The 22,078-nt window shown below is 41.5% G+C and overlaps 1 protein-coding gene and 1 pseudogene across 1 annotated transcript in view; one reads left to right on the plus strand and one right to left on the minus strand.

Moving 5' to 3' along the window:
- Positions 1-22,078, minus strand: part of SAMHD1 (SAM and HD domain containing deoxynucleoside triphosphate triphosphohydrolase 1) — a 69,341-nt gene that overhangs the window by 14,528 nt on the left and 32,735 nt on the right. Inside the window, exons 7-15 of the mRNA XM_077459024.1 lie at positions 21,136-21,315; positions 18,188-18,297; positions 15,939-16,047; positions 14,175-14,266; positions 13,387-13,502; positions 10,364-10,503; positions 9,948-10,043; positions 9,098-9,202; positions 153-290 (exon numbers count right to left, since the gene is read on the minus strand). Of these exons, the coding sequence (XP_077315150.1) occupies positions 153-290; positions 9,098-9,202; positions 9,948-10,043; positions 10,364-10,503; positions 13,387-13,502; positions 14,175-14,266; positions 15,939-16,047; positions 18,188-18,297; positions 21,136-21,315 (1,086 nt within the window). The remainder of the gene's footprint in view (positions 1-152; positions 291-9,097; positions 9,203-9,947; positions 10,044-10,363; positions 10,504-13,386; positions 13,503-14,174; positions 14,267-15,938; positions 16,048-18,187; positions 18,298-21,135; positions 21,316-22,078) is intronic.
- Positions 12,365-13,286, plus strand: LOC143934843 (neuferricin pseudogene; annotated as a pseudogene).

Genomic DNA, 22,078 nt, shown 5'->3' on the forward strand with positions numbered 1-22,078 from the left:
ACAATACTGCAAAAAAAAAAAAAAAAAAATCCATATACATGATCTGCAAAAAATGGATCAATACATTTATTAAATGCAATACAAAAACTTTACTTGTAAAACACATAGAGGCAAAGACAGAAACATCCAAAGGCTCCACTGCAATCACAGACCTGAGGTTTGGAGAAGTCTCGGTCCATGCACCATTGCACAAAATATCTCTTGGCAGCCTCCAGGCTCTTCTCATCCATCCTCTTACAGTAGACGCGGATTATCTGTTCGGCAAACTTTTCTGGCAAAAGCTGAGACACCTGGGGGATGTCAAGCAACACGTCTCAGAAGGGAGAGTCACATACAAAAGGCAAAACATTTAAAATTATAAACTATATAATTTAAATACAGCAAGTTGTCCTAAATGTCCATCACTGAACATGGATTATATCAACCCATTCTGCAAACTCTGACCTACGCCAGTCACTTTAGGGCTTGTGTCGATGGGCTTTTTTTCCAGGTCAGAACAGGCCACAAGGAATCCAAAAGCAGCTCAAAGCAGGTTGATGCAGCTTAGGAGGAGGTCAAATGGAAACCCAAGTGAATCTGAATGCCCTAACCTGCATTTGCACATCAACACTAGTTCTAAGTAGTACTGAGCATGTGTTTCTCTACTACAAAGTGTAATGGAGAATGCCCCTTTGCTGTCTCAAGAAGCAATTGGTGGGTAAGAGGTGGCCACCATATACCAAGTAATGTTGCCTTAACCACATGAAGCTGGAGAACTCATACAGAAAGGTCTACTATACAATTTCTGGAATGCAGCAGGGACCAACCAAGAGAATTTCAATCCATGTATGGCTGCTGTGGTTGTACAGAAGTTGATCTGTAATCGACTTCTGTACAACAGTCCTGTCACATTTTCCCGGCTCGATCAGTGCTGCTGACTATAGCTTGCAACACTGCTCAATGTATTCTGACCTCGTGAGAGTTTCCCTGCCATCAGAATACAATAACTCAGCGGCAGGTTTCCCTCAACAGCATGAAGTGCGTAAATGGGGGGGGGGGGTTTCTTTTTTTTAAATAAAAAAAAATAAAAAATAAAGTTTTTCATCCAGCTGGTTGAACAAAAATAAATAAAAAAAAAAAAGGGAAGAAGACTCATCTATGAGCTGCCTTAAGCTGGCCATACATACACTAGTAGATTTTTGAAGATATGTATGAAAATTCCCATTGGTACATTCATTGACTTGACAAGTGCCTTTTTAAAGCTACTTAAAGTTTGAGCGAATGGACTGACAGTCACTATTAGGAATTTTATCATTTGCAAATAAAAAACAAACAAACACACAAACAAAATTCCATCCATGCCTTCAAAATTCTCATCACTGCACTCAAAACAAATGTCAGTTGGACACCATTAACACATAAAACAAAACAAAAAAAAAAAAAAATAAATAAAACAAAATCAAACATTTTTAAAATGTTTTTTTTAACAATCTTGTGCTAGTATATGGCCTGCTTTAGCTTTTTTTTCTTTTTACCTTACAGATCTGTGCATGTGGTATCTTACGTAAAGTACAAGAAACAAGTCTCTTTATAAACTTGGAACCTTCTCAAACAAAGCAAAGCCTTTTGATCCAGTTGCTCGCCACCCCCTTCCCTTCTAGTTATTTAGGAGAGAGCAGATACCTATAACACGTCTGTTTACACAACTCTAAATAACCTGACAAAGGCATCTCAGAGAGGTGCCATAAATTGTCTCCAGAGTTGCAATAAAGTGTTTCCGGACTTTATACACTCTAAAGGTCACGTTAAACCTTACTTCACTTCACTTTAAAAACAACTGACCGACAAGAAAATTCCATCACAGGATGGCATGCAGCAAAAAATATTTTATGAAACAAATGAACCATGGTTGCACAGGAGAATAGAGAAAGTGGTACATTTTGTATGACCCCCTCCACCAGAATACAGTTGGGTTGGGAGTGCATGCAGAGTGTACAAGGATCCCAGACTTTCCCAATGAAAAATTATCTATTTGGAGGGGAGACTGATCTGAACCACGTTTGACAAAAGCAGGGTATACACAGACCGAAAATCAGCCAGTTCAGCTGGACTAATTTCATTTAGTGGGTTCTGCTGTCTGTTCAACAGAAGCCAGTCTAAAATGACCAGCTTCTATTGGACGGTCAAGCTGGAAAACCAGCATTCAGTCCAGCACTTGCAGCCAGTGGCTGCAAGTGATGATCTGTGCTTTCTGACAGAATACAATGGTGTGGCAGGGGAGATCCCCGATTCAAACGTGGTTTGAGTTGATGCAGAGATCGGTCAGTTTTTTTTTTCCCCTATCAGCTTACCTGTAAAATCCTTGGAGTACATCATGGAACACAGAGCACCATAGTAATCTCTATGTGGGACGTCCCATAGCAATGCTATTTGAGGGGAGTGAGATACAACCCGTAGGGCACCCCAGACATGAGGATCTATACTGCTGCCTGCAGCACACCGCGCCCAAAGGCGATAAAACTTGGTGAATGTATGTACTGAAGACCAAGTTGCGGCCTTACAGATCTGAGTCATGGAGGCCTGGTGACATACTGCCCAAGAAGCACTAACCGCCCCGGTTGAGTGCAATTTGACTTGAAAAGGTGGAATCTTACCCCTTAAATCATAAGTCTGAATTATAAACTTGCTGAATCCACTTAGCGGCAGTGGATTTAGATGTTGCCTGTTCTTTCTTAGGACCCTCTGGCAGTACAACCAAGAAATTAGTCTTCCAGATATGAGCAGTCGTTAAATAAACCTTGACTGCTCTCACCAAATCAAGACAATGTAGTGATTTCTCTTCCCTGGAACATGGTTTTGGAAAAAACTATGGCAGGACAATATCTTGGTTCAGGTGAAAACCTGAGACCACTTTTGGCTGAAAACCTGGACAAGGGCACAATACCACTCTGTCCTCGTGAATAAATCAAGTATGGCTCTTTACAAGAAAGAGCAGCCAATTCTGAAACCCTCCTTGCTGAGAATATAACAACCAAGAACACTAACTTCCTTGTCAGAAGGACTAAGGGAATATGCTGTATCCATTCAAACGGCTGTTTTTGTAACACTGACAAAACGAAGTTCAAGTCTCAAGGGTTCAAAAGGTGATCCAACTGGCGGATTAAGCCACATCACCCCTTGCATAAAACCCCGGACTAAATAATATGAAGCAGTCTTTGAAATAAGACAGATAAAGCGGAGACTTGGCCCTTAATAGTACTCAAGGCCAACTTCATCTCTACCCTTAATTTTAGAAAGGCAAGAATTCTGCCTATGATTATACCTCTGAGGGTGCCAACCCTTGGACTCACACCAGGAAACATAAGCCCTTCACTCTATAATATATAGTTCTGGAAGCTGGCTTCCTTGCATTAATCAAGGTAGAGATAACCGACCCGGAATGCCCACATTTCTTCAGAATATGAGTTTCAATAGCCAAGCCATTAAATTTAGAGTTCGTAAGGTAGGATGGACAATCGGCCCCTGTGAGAGTAGGTCTGGCCGTAGTGGAAGGGACCATGGATCCTCCACCGCAATCTTTAAGATTTCTGCATACCAGGTCCTTCTGGGCCATGCTGGGGCTACCAGAATTACCGGCTTTCTTTCCAGCTTGATCCTGCAAAGAAGTTGTAGTAGCAACTGAACAGTGGAATGCATAAAATCAGTGAGAACTGATCCCACGGGGTCACCAATGCATGTTTCTCGTGGATCCCTTGTTCTGGACACAAGTTGACCAACTTGATGTTGAATCTGGACGACAGAAGATGTATGTCCGGAGTCCCCCCATCTTTGGTAAACAGCCTAAAAAACGTGGGGGGTGAAGGGACAATTCCCCGGGAATAACTGCTGGCGACTCAAGTAGTCCGCCTGCCAATTCTCTCAGGCTTTCAGAGCCAGATGCACGAATCTCTAGGCTGTTGAAGGGCAAGGCTCTTTCTCTTCTTGACCACTGTCCCTGGACAATTCTTTTCTAGCATTGCTCCCCAGCCTGAAAGGCTGGCATCTGTCGTTCCCACTTTCCAGATAACTTGTCTGAAGGAAGGATTTTCTTTTCAGTAGATTCTGGGTTAGTAACCACCAAGGCAAGTCTAAAGCTTGAATCGTTTTGTTCCAAGCAGACAGGATACTGTTTTGCAACAGTCTCGAATGGAACTGGGCATAGGTAACCACTTTAAATGGAGCCACCATCTTTTTAACCTCATGCAAAAGGTAAATGGAGGGATCTCCTTTTGACCTGAACAGCCGCACCAGCTTTCTTATGGAGTTGATCTTTGCCTAAGGCAAGAACACCTTTTTCTGGTCTGTGTCTATGATCAGACCCAAGTACTCCAGCCTTTTTAGTGGTTTTAAAAAGGAAGACTGCTCTAGGTTGAGACTCCAACCCAGACTTTCCAGGTAACTGGTTGTAATGTGCACGCTTTGCTCCAAACGAGCCACTGACTGATCTATTGGCAATAGATCTAGGTACGCCAAGACTGTTATGCCCTGTGCCCTTAACCTGGCTAGAGGTGGGCCCAGGACTTTTTTTTTTTTTTTTTTTTAGACACCCAGGGTGCTATAGTTAGTCCGAAGGGAAATCTTTGGTGAGCGGGAAATATAGGAACATGCAGATATGCATCCCTGATGTCGATAGATGCCAGAAGTTCTCTTTGTAGGATAGAAACCACAGACCTGATCGACTCCATGCGAAAGGAGCAGATCTTCAGGAACAAATTTAGATTTTTTTTTAGATCTAGAATGGGATCTCCATTCGGTTTTGGTACCGTAAAGAGGTTTGAATAAAACACCAAACCTTGCTCTTCTGTGGGAATTTGTATGATCACCCCGAGCCACTAATCGATCTAGTGCCCGAAACAGAGATTGCCTTTTCCCTGGATCTTTGGGAATGTTTGACCTCATAAAAGGAGATGGTGGAAAGTCCAGAAATTCTGGTTTGTACCCTAGAGTTAGCGTGGAGATGACCCATATGTCCTGAATTTCCTCTTGCCAGACTTATGAAAACTGCAGAAGTCCCCCCCCCCAACCCTGGCGAGGGCGCCCCTTCATAATGAGGCTTTTGAATTCTGTTTTGTGGGTTTCCGGCCCCAGGCCTTCTTATGTGCCTGGACCCGACACTGAGGTTTTCCTCTAGAGTCTGACGGCGGAGGCCGTCACCACTGCCTAGAGGCAGATGCCCCTGGCACTGGAGATAGAGTAGAGTAAACATCCTTCATTTAAGCAGGCTCTCTCTTTTGACTAGCAAAAGAGTACTTTTCCCACTGGAAATGGTTTGCAGGGTGCTTCGGCTGACCAATTTTTTTAACCAAAGGCTCACCCAAATCCCAGACTTTCTGTACAGGAAGCTCTTTAAGGGCCTGTCTAAATTGGTCCTTTAGGGATTGACAGATGCCTATTGCAGCGACGGCAGGCTGAGTAACAGCACCTGCCAAAGAAAAAAGAGGATTTTAGCAGAAATTCCAATCTTTTATCTGTTGGATTCTTAAGCATTTGTGCATTGTCTACTGGACAAGTTAGACTTTTATTCACACTGGAAATCGCAGCGTCAACTTCTGGTATATTCAATTTTTTGGTGAATTTCTCCTCCATGAGATAGAGCTGAGAATCACTTTGGGAGGGAGCATGAAAGTGGAACGAACCATCTCTTAAGGAGATTATACCAGCAATTTCTCAGATTGTGAGCCTAAAAAAGGGTTCATCTACCGCTGTTTCCTCTGCAGAGGAGTACCGTTTGTTTTTCCTCCTGATCGCCTGAGGGCAGCACCTCATCCTGTACCCAATGTTCCCCTTGCAAATGGTCTAAGGTGGGGGAGGGGGATCCAAAAAGCTTCCTATGCATTTGGACGGAGGATGCGATTAAAGCCGCAAATCTTCCCTCTAGACCCTGCAGGGCGGAGGAAAAGGCAACTTCAGTCACGTATACAGATGTGAGATGCAGCTACACCACCAATTTGTTCCAATGACTCACCCTGGCTGGTATTTCAGGTGAGGATGAGAGTTCCCAGCTCCTGGAGGTGGAAACTTTGGTACCTTTTGTCAGGTTTTTGTGGGGTCTTTTTTGGCAGTCCAAAGCACAAAAGGCAGAGGCACTATTTAAATGCACTAATCGTTGAACAATAGTCTGACAGCATAATGCCACTATACAAGTCTAGCGCTGGGCTACACCCCTTTTGTGTTATTCTGAGAGGACTGAAGGGCTCGATACCTCCTCATCGTTCTAAACTCTCATTCCAATACAAAAGGGTTTGGGACCTGGTGACTTCCATGCTGGATTACCCAATATACCAGAACACCCCTCTTTGGTACAACAAACATCTATCGGAGCTTCTTCAGGTACCTGTCCCCTCAATCTGGATATCTTGGGGAATATACCTACTGTCACATGTACTCCATAATGGAGAAATTAAAACTTTTGACCAGCTCAAAATTGAATTCAATCTCCCAAACCACGTTATTTCGCTTCTTTCCAGTACACCATGCCCTTCACACCCAGTTCATGACCACGCATCCCGCAGTGTCTTCCCTAGACATACTTACAGTGATTCTCTGCAAAGAACCACATCAGCCAATATCCCTCTTTTATAATATGCTTACCACGCCCTCTACAACTAAACTGGCATACTCAGGCAAACAGAAGTGGACAGCTGGGACAAGTAAAATAGAAGATGAGGACTGGGGTGAGACAGACTGGAAACTGCCAAACTGGTTTCTCCTAAACTATGTGACAGCCTTATACAAACCTTCACTGCCCATAGAGCCTACCTAACCCCACAACATATGGCCATATTTTGCCCATCTTGCAGTGACAGGTGCCCTAGATGTCTGATTGCTGTTAGTACCTTTGACCACATCATTTGGCAGTGCCCTCGGATCCAGGGGTACTGGTCTCAAATAGTCCAATTCTTGCATGATCAAATGGGTTCACCAGTATCCCTGGACCCCAAACAATGTCTATTGGGTCTATTCCCTGAAGAGGAAATGGATAAAATGTACACGTCACTTCCTACATGAAACGCTGTTTACAGCAAGGAAAAGAATAGCTTGTAACTTGATCCAGGCAGCAGCCCCTACACCAAGGGTAGGGAACCTATGGCTCTCGAGCCAGATGTGGCTCTTGTGATGGCTGCATCTGGCTCTCACCTCTCAATCCGCAGATTGCGTGGTGTGCCGATCCGTGAATTGAGCCTATAGGAAAGGCCGGGGCTTCGGCCTAGCTCCGGAGCTGCGGCCAACTTTATACACCCGGCGGCGGCCTAGGTGAGTGGCGCGCTGACGTCATCGTCACCCGTCTCAACTGCTCGTGGATCTGCCTGCCTGTGTAGTGGTAAGCAAACAATGGTAGGGGAGATGTGGATATTACAGTGGGGGAGATGATGTGGATATTACAGTTATAATTGTAATTAGTCAATTAATCGATTAAAAAAAAAAAAAAAAAAAATTGTTTTAAACATATTGTATGGCTCTTGCGGAATTACATTTTAAAATATGTGGCGTTCGTGGCTCTCTCAGCCAGAAAGGTTCCCTACCCCTGCCCTACACTCTCGACCAGGATTGCAGAGATTAACACACTGGCATATAAAAAAGTGGTTTGCACAAATAGGGGGTGCCCAGCCAAATATAATAAAACCTGGGACAGATGGCTGAAATCCCCTACAACTAGGAATGCCTTTTGCCACCTTTACGTGCCCCACCGCTCCTGTGTTTTCCGTGTGTATAGCCAGGCTTGCTTCTCCTTGCCATCAGCCGACGATAGACTGCTCCAGTTGCTTTCTTAAGCCTGTGCCGTGCATCCTTTGTTCTACACACGGCGCCGCGCCTAGGCCCCCCCCCCCCCTTTGAATTCAAAATGTTCCCATGCAGGCGGAAATTGGGACCATCCTCGGGGAGGGGGGATTCAAGGGACATAATAATGTTGATTCCTTAACCCTCCTGGGGGACAAAAAGCATGGCAGATCTTTTACCTCAAAAGGAATTTCCCCGTGCAAGCTGCTGCGGCCACACACATACCGACACTGAGCTTGAAGTGAAGACAACGGATTTAAGTTATGTGCACATACTCCCTTCTAGTGGAGAATTAAGGCATGACAACATTTTTCCTTAAAAAAAGAAAACCATAGGTGGACTTTTATAGTTCCTAGGCTCCTTCCCTACCTCATCCGCGCCACAGGATTTTGCTGAACAGACAGATCCAACCTTCACCCACCACGGCAGGCTGTGTTAGCAAACCTTCAAGGACCAGGTCCCTTTCTATCGGGGGTTTCACTCCCTTGGACCTATAATAGCACCCCACCAGGAAAAAAACTTCAGGTAATGTAGACATGACCAAAGCCCTGGGTCCCGGGGTCCAGCACTGCAAAGCGAGGTATTACAGGCAAAACCTCATGCTTCGTATATGAGGCCCGGGTACCATCCACCTTGGCCTCAGTGGCCCTTTGGCTGGATCTGGTCTGTGGAGGCTGTTTAAATCCAACAAGAATCCCTCCTGGAGCTCCTCAGAGCACATCTTCACTCGTGACCAACAACTTAGACACTGGCGAAAAAGCTGAGTAGGAGGGGTTATGTAGGTAGTGAGCTTGATGTATTGTGTATACCAGTGTACTTCACCTGAAGGTGCCTATATACCCACATAGTGATTACTATGGTGCTCTGTGTCCCGTGATGTACGATAAAGAAAATACTGCACGTGTATACCCAGCTTTAAGCCTACCTGGACATGAATGTATTTTTATTTTATTTTTTTGAGCGATTTCTCATTTTCCTACTCAGTTTCACCTGTAGGCATTAAAGCAAAATAGCCAATTACAAAATTAAAATCTGTATGTTACAGGCTTTATCTACTAGACAATATGCTGTTCTGTAAATGATGCTGTGTTTATGAATTTTCCACACTGAGCCAGACATCCAGGTTCAGAAGAATGAGGGTTAACAAGAACACATTCTGTGAACAATATATGATCCTTACATTAGTGGTTGTTTGCATACCAATGGATTTGTGCCCATATTCTCTAGTGATAGAAATTCAGCCCCTGATGAGAAGATATTGTTTCAGTATTAGAATATTCCTAACACACCAACCACGTACCTGCTGTTTAGTGATTTTTATTGCCATGTCTGGATCAGACTTACAATAAAACCGCACATTGTTGATTGGATTCTGCTCTTTCATTCCATAGTCCATATGAATCACCTGAATCAGTGTCGAGTACAAAGAAATACAGGTCAAAAAACTACCCTTGCATTAACAGACTACTTAGGTGCCAAAGTTCAAGTGCCAGTGCAAAAGAGGTGAGAACAATAGCTTTTCTATTGACAAGTGTTCTCTAAGTATAACGTAACGTAATTATATTTATTTATAAATGTGAAATCCTAAATATACATACATTATATATAAAAAAAAAAAAAAAAAAATTAACTACACGTGCTACCCTAAGGCCTCACGCACACAGATGGTGAGTGACTGAAAAAAAAAAAAACTGTTCAGCGTAAAATTCCTGGGCATTTTCCCCACACCCTTGGGAACTGCAGGTGCTTCATACAGCCCATCATACAAATGAACAAAATGGCTTCTGTGCAGGAGAATTACATCATGCACAGGAAAGTGCCAATGCTCAGAAGTACTGATGTTTACACAAGTACAACCACTTGTATGACTGGCTGTACATAGCCCTTGCAGCTCTGAATTTTATGTGAGGCATATTTTTAGCCCATCACTATCCGTGTGTTTTATTATTATACAGGATTTATATAGTGTCAACAGTTTGAGCAGCACTTTAAAAAATTAAGGCAGCGATTCCAGTAACATTACAATTTGATACAAAAGGAATCAGAGGGCCCTGCTCATTAGAGCTTGCTATCTAAGAAGGGTCAAGGGATACAAAAAAGGTAATAACTGTAGGGGATGAGCCGAAGGGAGAAAACAAAAATTGACTTACATCTACTATAAAATCATCTTCTTTGAGTCTGATGTCTGTTGTAGTAGATATAGGAATGGAGTCTGCCAGTTCAGCTGATAATTGGTCATACTCGTCCTGTAATACACAGCACAATGGGGTTAATTTACTAAAGGAAAATATACTGTGCACTTGCTCCAGAGCGTAGTAAATGAGGTAAAGCTTCACTTTGCAAAGAATACTCAAATTACATGCAAGGAAAAAAAGAAAAAAAAAAAAAAACAATAGGCATTTGCACATGATTGATATAAATCAGCAGAGCTTCTCCTCAGATCAAGAGCAACTGCACTTGCAGTGCACAGTATATTTGCCTTTAGTAAATCAACCTCAATATCTACAGTGAATCAGAATCTCCATACATATGGAGGGGCGCATTTGCTGATTACTGGGAAGCTCACCAGGTGAATCCTGTTGCTACCGTTGGGTTGCGTCTGCCCCACATATTTGTACAGCTCCCTGCGCTCCACTTTTCGCAGGATCTCTCTGGCCTCTTCAAGATTGGGGTCGCTGGAGTACAAGATCTGTTGGAAAATGTTGTCTTTGGAAAGAGAAAAAAAAAAAAAAAAAAGTGGAAATGAGGTGTGCCAAAAAGTTTTCCACTGGAAATTATGTGGAGTATGAGAAAAATTACATTATCTGATCACAACATCCCGATATAAAGTTTACTTTCCACAAAATTATTTTCTTTCCGAGGTGGCACAAAACAGGCCCTTGGGTATATGTCCTGTCTAAACAAAATTGGAAGTAGGAAAATTTGGAGGACAGATGTTGGCCAAATAGCTTCTCCCATTCATCTATACCTCCCTCAAATTTCTACTTCATACTAGACACTTAAAATCTGACTAGCCAGTGTTCAGTTGAGTACAATGTCTTCATGCAAGTCCAACTTCCTATAATCAAGGCCAATTTGCCAGAAGTCTGTAGTGTCATACACAGTATGTTTGCTTGCATGAGGAGTTGATCACTTTGCTCTTCCTGTAGAGAACATTGTAGGACCTCTAAACAAAAATAAATAAAAAGGAGGTAGAGTTCCCGCCTATAAAAAGTTGGGCACAAACATCCTGTAAGGAACACATGAGATCTTTGGGTTATACATGGTGTTTATAGGAGGCTGGATGTAAGCTCCCTTTATATCAGAGGTCTGTGCCCTCTACAGAATGAAGGGACCAACGTCTCATTCAAACACTGACCAGATGGATGTAAATCTCTGATTTATAACACAGATACATATTCAATACTTTAAAGCTGAGGTCCAGGCATACACACTTTTCCCCTCATTTACTGCACACATCAGGAGGAAATACATAAAAACGCACACCAAGATTCAAGGAAGAGTACACATGACTCTTGTACTTGGACAAGATTTGCGGATCCTGGAGTTCAGCTTTAATCAAATTTTCTGTAATCAGTAGGGGCCTTTGGTGATGGGTTTTGTGCACTTCAAACATAGATTTTACAGAAACAAAGCCTAGTTAAATCCAAAGTCAGTTGACACAGGTACTTAAACTGCCAATATCTCTTATACCACCAGTGTTTCGGTTTGTGAATTTATCATATTGTTTGCAATGGCAAGTGCTCATTAGTGCGATCACATGACAAATTAGAAGTGCTTCTATCTAATGAGACCCCTTGCCAGAAGAAACTTCAGATGTGCTTCCCATTGGTTAGAATGGTCACATGGGTGTACTGACCAATAAGCACCTGCCATTGTGAACATTATGATGGACATTCACTCCAGGGTTGTGTAGTGTTTCTGGTACACCATGTGTTGTGTGGGGACTTCTACACTGACAGCACTGGGCCTCACAGTCTCTACATGCTGCTGGGTCGGGGGGGGGGGGGCGTTGGCCAGGAGTTAGTTAATTTTTCGTGAAAATGTGACCTTATCCTTTCAAGATTTTTAAGATTTCCTTCTGCATTGTATAATTAACAAAAGAAAGTTAGGGCCATCTTTAAGCTTCCTATTGGAACAGACCTAAGCTGGCCATACACTAACTGAACAAAAAAAAATTAAAAATACTAAGATTCCTCCATGCACGCTTTGCAGCATGGATTGACAAATCTCCCGATGTGGCTTTTGTAATTTGCCAGTTGTCAAAATACCTGGAAGAGCGGCTGAAACTAACTGGATACACCCACTTTTTGGCTGGCAATTTGTCAGGCAGGAGACGGTCAACAGGGTTACTCACTTAGCAAATTTTGGCCAGCTCCTCAGGCACCAGTAATTTAAAAAAAAAAATGCATCCCATTCACACAGTAGAAGTAGGGTTTTCTTAAAATTTGACTGCGACGGTGGAAATACACTTTAAGCTGAATGGGTGCAAGAAGCCAATGGTTGCTTTATAGTCCCTTTATGCCTGCACTGTCAAATATGTCAGTTCTAGACCCGGAATGAGCCGGTGTTTTGGAGAAATCTTGCGGCGCCATTGATTTGGTGGTATTAGTGCCCATGCTCGGGTACCTGGCAGCCGCTGCGCTGTGTGTGGCAGCAGTGTTACTTGTACGGACAGACGTGAGGTTTCTGGCCGATGTCCCCGGTCTGAGCTCTCTATGGTCTGAGCAATGTATGTAAGAGATGCATCTCGTGCCTATGTTACTGGGGACTTCACAGAGCAAGGCCTTGTAGACGATGTGTCGGAACTGTCACCCGCACAGATGCTGCACCTCCACAACTGGTATAACTTCTATCAGAAGAATTATACTCCAGTCGGGAAACTCATAGGGAAGTTTTATGATGAGCAAGGAAATCCCACAAAGGCATTGGAGGATGCACTAGCAATCATTGATATTGGATTAAAGCTGAAAGAGCAGAGGCAAGAGGAGAATAAACAGTTTCCACCCTGTAATTCAGAATTTAATGCTGGTGTCACTAAAGTATGGTGTTCTAAGCACAGTGGTGGAACACAGAGGGACTGGGTTGGTGTTCCCAGGAAATTGTATTTAGCTGGCTATGATGGCTATCGCTGTGTTTGTGTCAGGACGACTGGGCCTCCATCAGAACATCTAGGAGCTAAAGAACACAATGATAAAGGAGATCTAGATAATCCTTCCCTTCAGCAATATAAAGACTGCAATCCACTATTTGACTGGTGTCTACTTAAAGAATAAGGAGTTCATCTTTTAGACGGTCTACTTTAAGCCATGCACTGATGTTAAACAGAAAGAATTAACATTTCAAACTGGCAGCAATAAAAAGTCAATGAACTCTGTGTGTATTGCACTCCATTGCATTGGCAGGTCTAGCAAGAAATGAGCGCCAGTAAAACAAGAGTTTTGACTATGTTCCTCGATTATTTGAGCTTTGTTTATTAAAAGAATTAATAAACAAAAAAAAAAAAAAAATAATAATATGTCAGTTCTATAGAGACCAATGAGTGCAAAGGTTTGAAGAGACACTTGGTAATCCCCTTAAAGGGCTCACCTGTGAGCTTGGTATATGCCACCATGTCTTCCACAGATCCAGAGATACTAAATGTCTTGCCACCTGACCCTTCTATCTTGATATATGGATCTGCTTTTATGAAGGCATCAGTAATCCTGAAGAAAGAAAAAGAAGAATCTCAGCAAAATAGAAAAATGTAGGCATCTATATTTCCATCTGTCGGAAAGAATTTCCCATTGTTACGGTTACTCATTTGAGCCCTATGAGCTGTATTCTGCAGAACAAAGTTATTGCAAACTTTTATTTTGAAGGAAATGGAACACTAATGTTCCTCTCCAGGCAGAAAAAAACTCAGGCAATAGGGATCTCTCCTATAGGACATCTTTTCATTTTGCAAGATTCTCCTGCATTGTGCTGCCAAGAATACTAAAAAGGGTTTTCAATGGTAGTGGACGTCCAATAGCATGATGTGGCCAGGAGACCAGCCACCACTGTAACCTGGAATTACTGGTCTCCTAATGACCAAGTATCATTTAGGAACAGCATTCTGCAGATCCTTTCCCCAGGCAGCTGCAAACAAGATTCCTCCAGCTGCTGAAAAATTATATTGATAGCTTTACACAATGAAATGAAAGCCCGGGAAGCAAGGTGCTGCCAAAAGATTTGTGTATTATGTCCAGGGTGTATTGTGGCCAAGCAAAAAAAATCAAAAAATGGGTGCTTTAAAAACTATAGTTGGCTATATTTTCATACAATTAAGTTTTTAAAAACAAAAACGCATACATAAATATTGTAAAATTTTCAAAAGAGAATTGTGATTGCTTTACATTGTCTCAATGATATTGCTAACTTTGTGTTGGTAAGCCCTCCGATGAAGACAGTTCCGCGTGTGAAACATATCGTATAGATTCCCAACTTCCTAAAACATACAAAAAAAGAAAGTAAATATTTTTTTTTTTTTTAAGTACACTCATATATACATTACTCCATATAGATGTTTACAGTGTATCTCAAGCTCACTGTTAAACACACATTAAAATAAATGCAGAGCATCCAGAAAGTATTGACAGCTCTTCACTTTTTCCACATTTTGTTGTGTTACAGCCTTATTCCAAAATTTATTAAATTCATTATTTTGTTCAAAATTCTACAAACAATACTCCATAATGACAACATGAAAGAAGTTTAAAATCTTTGTAAAATGTATTAAACACACAACAACAAGTACATAAATATTCACAGCCTTTGCCATGACACTCACAATTGAGCTCAGTTGCATCCCGTTTCCACTGATCATCCTTGAGATGTTTCTACCCGTTGTAAATTCAGTTGATTGGACATGATTTGGAAAGGCACACACCTGTCTATATACCACTGTTAGGGCATGTCTGAGCACAAACAAATCCATGAAGTCCAAGGAATTGTCTGTAGACCTCAGACAGGATTGTATCGAGCCACAGATCTTGGGAAGGGTTCAGAAAAATTTCTGCAGCATTGAAGGTCCCAATGAGCACAGTGGCATCCATCATCTGTAAATGGAAGACGTTTGGAACCACCACCACTTTTCCCAGAGCAGGCCACCCAGCCAAACTGAGCGATTGGGGAGAAGGGCCTTAGTCAGGGAGGTGACCAAGAACCCGATGATCACTCTGATAGAAGTCATTTCTCTGTGGAGAGAGAACCACCATCCAGAAGAATACCCATCTCTCTGCTGCACTCCAATCAGGCCTGTATATTAGTAGCCAGACGGAAGCCACTCCTCAGGCTTACGACAACCCACCTGTAGTTTGCCAAAAGGACTCTTGAAACAAAGATTGAGCTCTTTGGCCTGAATGGCAAGCGTCATGTCTGGAGGACCAGGCATCACTCATTACCTGGCCAATACCATCCCTACAGTAAAGCATGGTGGTGGCAGCATCATGCTGTGAGGATGTTTTTCAAATGGCAGGACATGGAAGACTAGTCAAGATCGAGGGAAAGATGAATGCAGCAATGTACAAAGACATCCTTGATGAAAACCTGCTCCAGAGTGCTTTGGACCTTAGATTGGGGAGAAGATAAAGAAGTGGCTACAGCACAACTCTGTGAATGTCCTTGAGTGGCCCAATCAGAGCACAGACTTGAACATCTCTGGAGAGATCTGAAAAAGGCTGTGCACCGACGCTCCCCATCCAACCTGATGGAGCTTGAGAGATCCTGCAAAGACAGCCTAAAAATAGGTGTGCCAAGCTTGTAGCATCATACTCAAATAGACTTGAAGGCCAATGGTGCTTCAACAAAGTACCGAGCAATGGCTGTGAATACTTTTGCAAAGATTTCAAAACAAACTTCTTTCACGTTGTCATTATGGGGTATGGTTTGTAGAATTTTGAGGAAAGTAATTAATTTTATCCATTTTGCAATAAGGTTGTAACATAACTAAATGTGAAAAAAAAGTGACGAGCTGTGAATACTTTCCAGATGCACTTTATGCACTAGTAGATAAGCTGTACATGATCAAGAGCTCAGGTTTGTGTTAAAACTACTATGTCACAGGTAGAATGATTTACATAAAAAAAAAAAAAAACCACAACAACAACAGAGAAACTTGCCTTTTCCCTTGTACATATGTGCTTCTTGTTGTTGACCTTACAGACTCTGACAAATTTGAGATATCGCGCATGATCAAAATTGTTTTGAATACCCAGATGATGGCAGTCCCTGTTGGAAAAAAAAAAAAAAAAAAAAAAAGTACGTTGCGTAATCAGACACAAAATTGCATTCTTAACGATTGGCGATACACCATCTTTAACCACTTCCCGACCAGTGCACGACGATGTACGTCGACAGAATGGCACGGGCAGGCATATTGGCGTACAGGTACGTCCAATATTCGATGCCGTCCTGCCATCGGGAGCGCGCCGCCGCCGGCGCGCTCCCGCGCTGGTCGGGACCCCCGCGAGTCCGGTCGTGGGACCCGCGGAAATCGATCGCCGCGGGCATCCCCGCGATCGTCTCACGGAGCGGCTGAATGGAGGAAATGCTGTGTAAACAACATTTTTCCATTCTGCCTAGCAACTAGTGACGATGATCTCTGCTCCATGTGATTGGAGCAGAGATCAGTGTACACTAAATGAAAGCCCAACCCCCCCACAGTTAGTAACACACCCCTAGGAACACTTAACCCCTACACTGCCACCCACTGGTTAACCCCTTCACTGCCAGTGTCATTTACACAGGAATCACTGCATAAATGACAATGGTCCCAAAAATGTGTCAAAAATGTCCGATGGGTCCCGACAATGTCGCAGTCACAATAAAAAAAAAAATAAAAAAAAAATAAAATAAAAAAAAAAAAAAAAATCGCAGATCGCCGCCATTACTAGTAAAAAAAAATAAATAAATAAAAAATTATTAATAAAAATGCTATAAAACTATCCCTATTTTGTAAACGCTATAACTTTTGTGCAAACCAATCAATAACCGCTTATTGCGATTTTTTTTACCAAAAATTATGTAGAAGAATACGTATCGGCCTAAATTGAGGGAAAAAAATGATTTCTTATATATTTTTGGGGGATATTTATTATAACAACAAGTTAAAAATAGTGAGTTTTTTTCAAAATTGTCGCTCTATTTTTGTTTATAGCGCAAAAAATAAAAACCGCAGGGGTGATCAAATACCACCAAAAGAAAGCTCTATTTGTGGGAAAAAAAGAACGTCAATTTTGTTTGGGAGCCACGTCGCAATCGCAAAAAGTGGTCTGGTCTTTGACCAGCAAATTGGTCCGGTCTGAAAGTGGTTAAACAGGGTTTGCACACTTATACAGAAATAGCTACCAACTGGCACACAGGAAGGTCTTTGTGATTGGGGGATAAAGAATATCAGTTTAATGTCCAAACAATTATGATTAAGCTGGGATTGTACTTGCTCTGCATATAAAGGGTAGCATATATACATACATTTTTAGTTGTTGCTTTAAAAAAAAAGAAAGAAAATATGCACAACACTACTTTTGGTTACATTTAAAGTATATGTTGATCAGAAATGCACTCAACTACTGCCATCTTTTTCTCAAAGGATACCACATGCTTTTTGTGGACTGAATTTGCAAAACCTAGTGTCAGCCATGCCTATGTATAAACCCCTTTAATCATGCATGCATTACCTGTCACCTCACCCACCCAAACACTAACATGTCTTCTCATCCCTCATAAAAATGATGGCAAAAAAAAATAAAAAAAATAAAATGAGATCTTCAAAATACCATGCCTCCCGCCAAACACCAATGGTACCCATGGGTGTTCGGCGGGAGGCATGGTATTTTGAAGAATGCATGAATGAGTAATTGTCAAACTATCACAGCAATGGAAAGATAATAATTATTTAGAATAGGAGCGGGTATAACATGCTGTTGAGATGGTTGGGTACCCGATAATTCTGCACTGAAATCACAAATCTTGTTATGAACCTCACCTCTGATCTTCCTGTCCTAAAAGTGACAACACTGCTCCTTCATAGATACAGTGCAATAAGTGTAATAGTATTGTCAAACTAAGACAGGAAGTGTTCCAAAAAGAGAACGATTGCAGCCATCACATCTAGGGATGGGTAAGCCGATATAGAGTCTAGATACACTTAGGTCTTGATATATTAAAGCAAACCCATAGGCACTTACAACAGGGAAACAAATGCAGGCACACTGAGGTGTCTGCAAATAAGTCTGTGCTGACCAACCATATTTAGAAAGCAGGATGGGATAAAGCCAGTGCAAAAACTTTTCAGCGTGTTACCTTGCAGTTAAAGTTGTTAACAGTTACATAAAAAAGGTATTCCAACTATTCCAAGAAATGCGAGTACCTGGCAAAGTAGTCCCATTTATCCACATCAATGCCATTTCTTTTGTTGGCCACAATCTCATACAGGAAGCTTTTCTCTTCTGGTCGACCTTGGTAAGGCCACTCTCTTGACTAATTTTTTTAATGCACAAAGAGTTAAATCATAAAAAACATGACAGTAGATACAACAGAAAGCTGTAAATATACATTACATCAAGAAAACACATTCCAGTAGAATAGCCAATGCATTAGAGCACACTACCACTAAAGAACACTGAGTTTAGATACATACAGCATGTAGTTTTGTATGCATCTAAAAGTAGTGCTATAGGAATTAAAGCGGTAGTAAACTCCACTACCGTTAATTTTAGGGCCCCCCAGGTGGGTTATGCCATAATGTACTAGTATGCACAGCATATTAGCACATAATGGCACACTTCCCTGTCAAACCGAGCCCTCCAGCGATGCGCCAGATTAATCTGGCAAGTCCCAGGCACTTTCATCTTCGCCCAGTCTTCCTTCTGGGATCCTGCCTTCTGCCACTTGATTGGCCGGGCTGCAATGATGTCACTCTTCCGCATGAGAGTTACATCAGAGCGGCACAGATTGGGCTATAAATGTTTACCAAGCTGCACATGCGCGGTTTAGTGAACATTGACAGCTGACAGGCAGAAGGAAGCATTTATGACAGAGACCTATAAAGGTCTCTTATCATAAATATCCTGTACTACCACTTTAATGGGGCGATACACACAGCCTGGCCTACAAGGAGCTTAAAGGGAACCGTGTGAGGACTAATTAAAAAATGATAGATTATATATAACAATATATATAATTATAGGCAGTCCCCGGGTTACAAACAAGACACGGACTGTAGGTTTGTTCCCAAGTTGAATTTGTAAGTCAGAACAGGTAAATTTTAACTGTAGTTCCAGCCAAAAAATCTATTTTTAAGCTTTATGGATAGCATAGGGAAGTGTTATCACCCCTGTAACCTTTGTTTTGCTGTCTGTACCCTTGTTCAGAAGATCTCACCTCACTTTCTGTCCCTATGACAATTGGATTTTGAACATTTGGGGTTGCTAGGGAAACATGGACTGGTGATAAAGCATCAGCGGGGGACACCTTTTTCCCCATAATGGCTTCTACAGGAGTGAATTTTCCTTCCTAGGGGAAGACTAGAGGACCACGTGTGTGTGTGTGTGTGTGTGTAATATATATTACACACACACACGTGGTCCTCTAGTCTTCCCCTAGGAAGGAAAATTCACTCCTGTAGAAGCCATTATGGGGAAAAAGGTGTCCCCCGCTGATGCTTTATCACCAGTCCATGTTTCCCTAGCAACCCCAAATGTTCAAAATCCAATTGTCATAGGGACAAAAAGTGAGGTGAGATCTTCTGAACAAGGGTACAGACAGCAAAACAAAGGTTACAGGGGTGATAACACTTCCCTATGCTATCCATAAAGCTTAAAAATAGATTTTTTGGCTGGAACGACAGTTAAAATTTACCTGTTCTGACTTACAAATTCAACTTGGGAACAAACCTACAGTCCGTGTCTTGTTTGTAACCCGGGGACTGCCTATAATTATATATATTGTTATAGGAACGTGTGTTCTTAATATTTTTGTATTTACTCATGAGAGGTGGGCCTAGTTACTGTTTTCTGCATCTCAAAAGACCATCTTTTGGTCTGTTGTCTGCATAGTAAATAAGTTACACGATTGTCCTTATGATCAGGTGGAGACACAATGTCTTCTCCTCACCCCAAGTCCTTGAAATGCTAATTTATGCAAAGATTAAAGAGGGCTGACTGTTTAAAATCAAGAGATAGACTTAACAAAGGTAATCATGTTTTAGACAGAGAGGCACCGAAGAGAGTCTAATGCTTATGTGAGAAGCACGATGACCAACTAGACTTGAATTTCAGCCAATCAGGATTCAATGCTACTTCTGAACCAATGAAAGTGGTCCAGGGGTTTGATTGGTAGGGATGGGTAGGGAGCACATAAAAACCAAAGCTGCCAGGGATGCTCGCTCTCTTAGGCTCACGGTCTAGATGAAGTATGGTCACGTCTATGTAATGTATCTGTATTATCTGATGTCTCTTTTCTCTAACTTTTTCTATCCTAGGATTTGCCTTAATACCTTGATAGTATGTGTATGTCAATTGTAACCACATCTCCTTTTTGCATTAATTATCTTTGTAGACTGGCAACACTGTATTTGTAACATCATGTTATATTTGGTAATATCTGAATATTCTAACGTTCCTTTTCTGTATAAATTAATTAGTACAAAAAAATAGTAGGATACAGCTGCATCTGGGACCAGACACAGCTGCAGATGTTATGGAAACATATACGCATAGACACGTAAAAAGTCATTAGAATTGGGTGCATCTAAAACACAGGTACTTTAGGTGCGTACTTTGCTAAAGGAACATACTTTGCACAGAATCCTCTGCCAACTCCACCAGCAAGAACCGGCAAAAATGCATATGCCATGTGAATCATGCCATTATTTTTTATATGCACAATGCACGATTTCTTGACATACTTAGATCAATTTACATATGCCCGATATACAAGGCTGTTGGTGCTGTTAAACCATGCAAATGAATTGCCCATCTTAATGCAAAGCACAGACTGGATAGAATGAAGACCTTTGCAGGTGGAATCTGAAATGACTAATTGAAAGTGAAACTTTTTTTTAAATGAATTTTGCAAATCCCCAAGTTTAAAGATTCAGATATTGAATTAAATTTTGTCTGCAACGGACCTGCAAAAGGAACTTCTGTAGCCCTGACCTCTGTGTGATTTACACATACAGAAAGAAAAGAAAAAAAAAATTCTGCAGTATGTAGAAGGCCCAGGGGAATGATTCTCCACCCAAACACCCCCGATGGTTTAAAATAAAATAAATAAAACCCCCACACACACACACACACATACCACAGTTTCACTTACTGAGGAACTACTCTGACTAGAGTTGAATGAATCTTCTGCTTCAGTAGTCAAAGGGCCAGCGATTTGTTCCTCGATAAATTTTAGGTCTTCAGGCAGGCGGAGGCCATATTCCTTCATAATGCTCTCCAAACCGTTGGAGTGGATGAGGTGGTAAAACATCTTCACAGAAGCAGATTCATGCTGGAAAAATAAATAAATAAAGGAAGGCAATATGCTATCAGTGTCATTAGTACAGTGACAGTGCATATTTTTAGCATATGATAATTTTTTGGAATATTTTATACATTTTAATATTCCAAAAAATTATACCATAGTTTGGAGACACTACAGGCATACCCCACTTTTAAGTACACTATGGGGTTTATTTACTAAAGCTGGAAAGAGCAAAATCAGGCTCGCTGCTACATAGAAACCAATGAGCTTCTAACCCCAGCTTGTTCAATTAAGCTTTGGTAATAAAACCTAGAAACTCATTGGTTTCTATGCAGAAGTGAGCCTGATTTTGCACTTTCTAGCTTTAATAAATAAACCCCATTGTGTACTTAAAAGTGGGGTATGTCTGTATAAACTTTGGCTTGTGCAAATCAATATGCACCTATGGGGATTTGTTTTACCAAAAATATGTAACAGAATAAATTTGATTTACATTTTTTTATTGGATATATTTTATAGCAAAAAAATTATATAATTACACACACTCAACATTTTCTGTCTTTTTTGTTTATAGGGCAAAGAATAACGCAGGAGGAGATCAAATACCACCAAAAGAAAGCTCTAGTTGTGTGAAAAAATGATGTGCCAAAAAGCAAAAAATGGCCTGGTCATGAAGTGGGGGCAAATCTTCAGCATGTGCTGACCCTGCTCTGTCATTTTACGTGGCCTACAACTTCGTGGCTGTTCCCAGTTGCTTCCACTTTGTTCTAATACCATCATCAAGGAAATT

Source organism: Lithobates pipiens, unplaced genomic scaffold, assembly GCF_037356315.1.
Source record: "Lithobates pipiens isolate NorthernLeopardFrog02 unplaced genomic scaffold, aLitPip1_a1.2 Scaffold_28, whole genome shotgun sequence".
Taxonomy (NCBI): domain Eukaryota; kingdom Metazoa; phylum Chordata; class Amphibia; order Anura; family Ranidae; genus Lithobates; species Lithobates pipiens.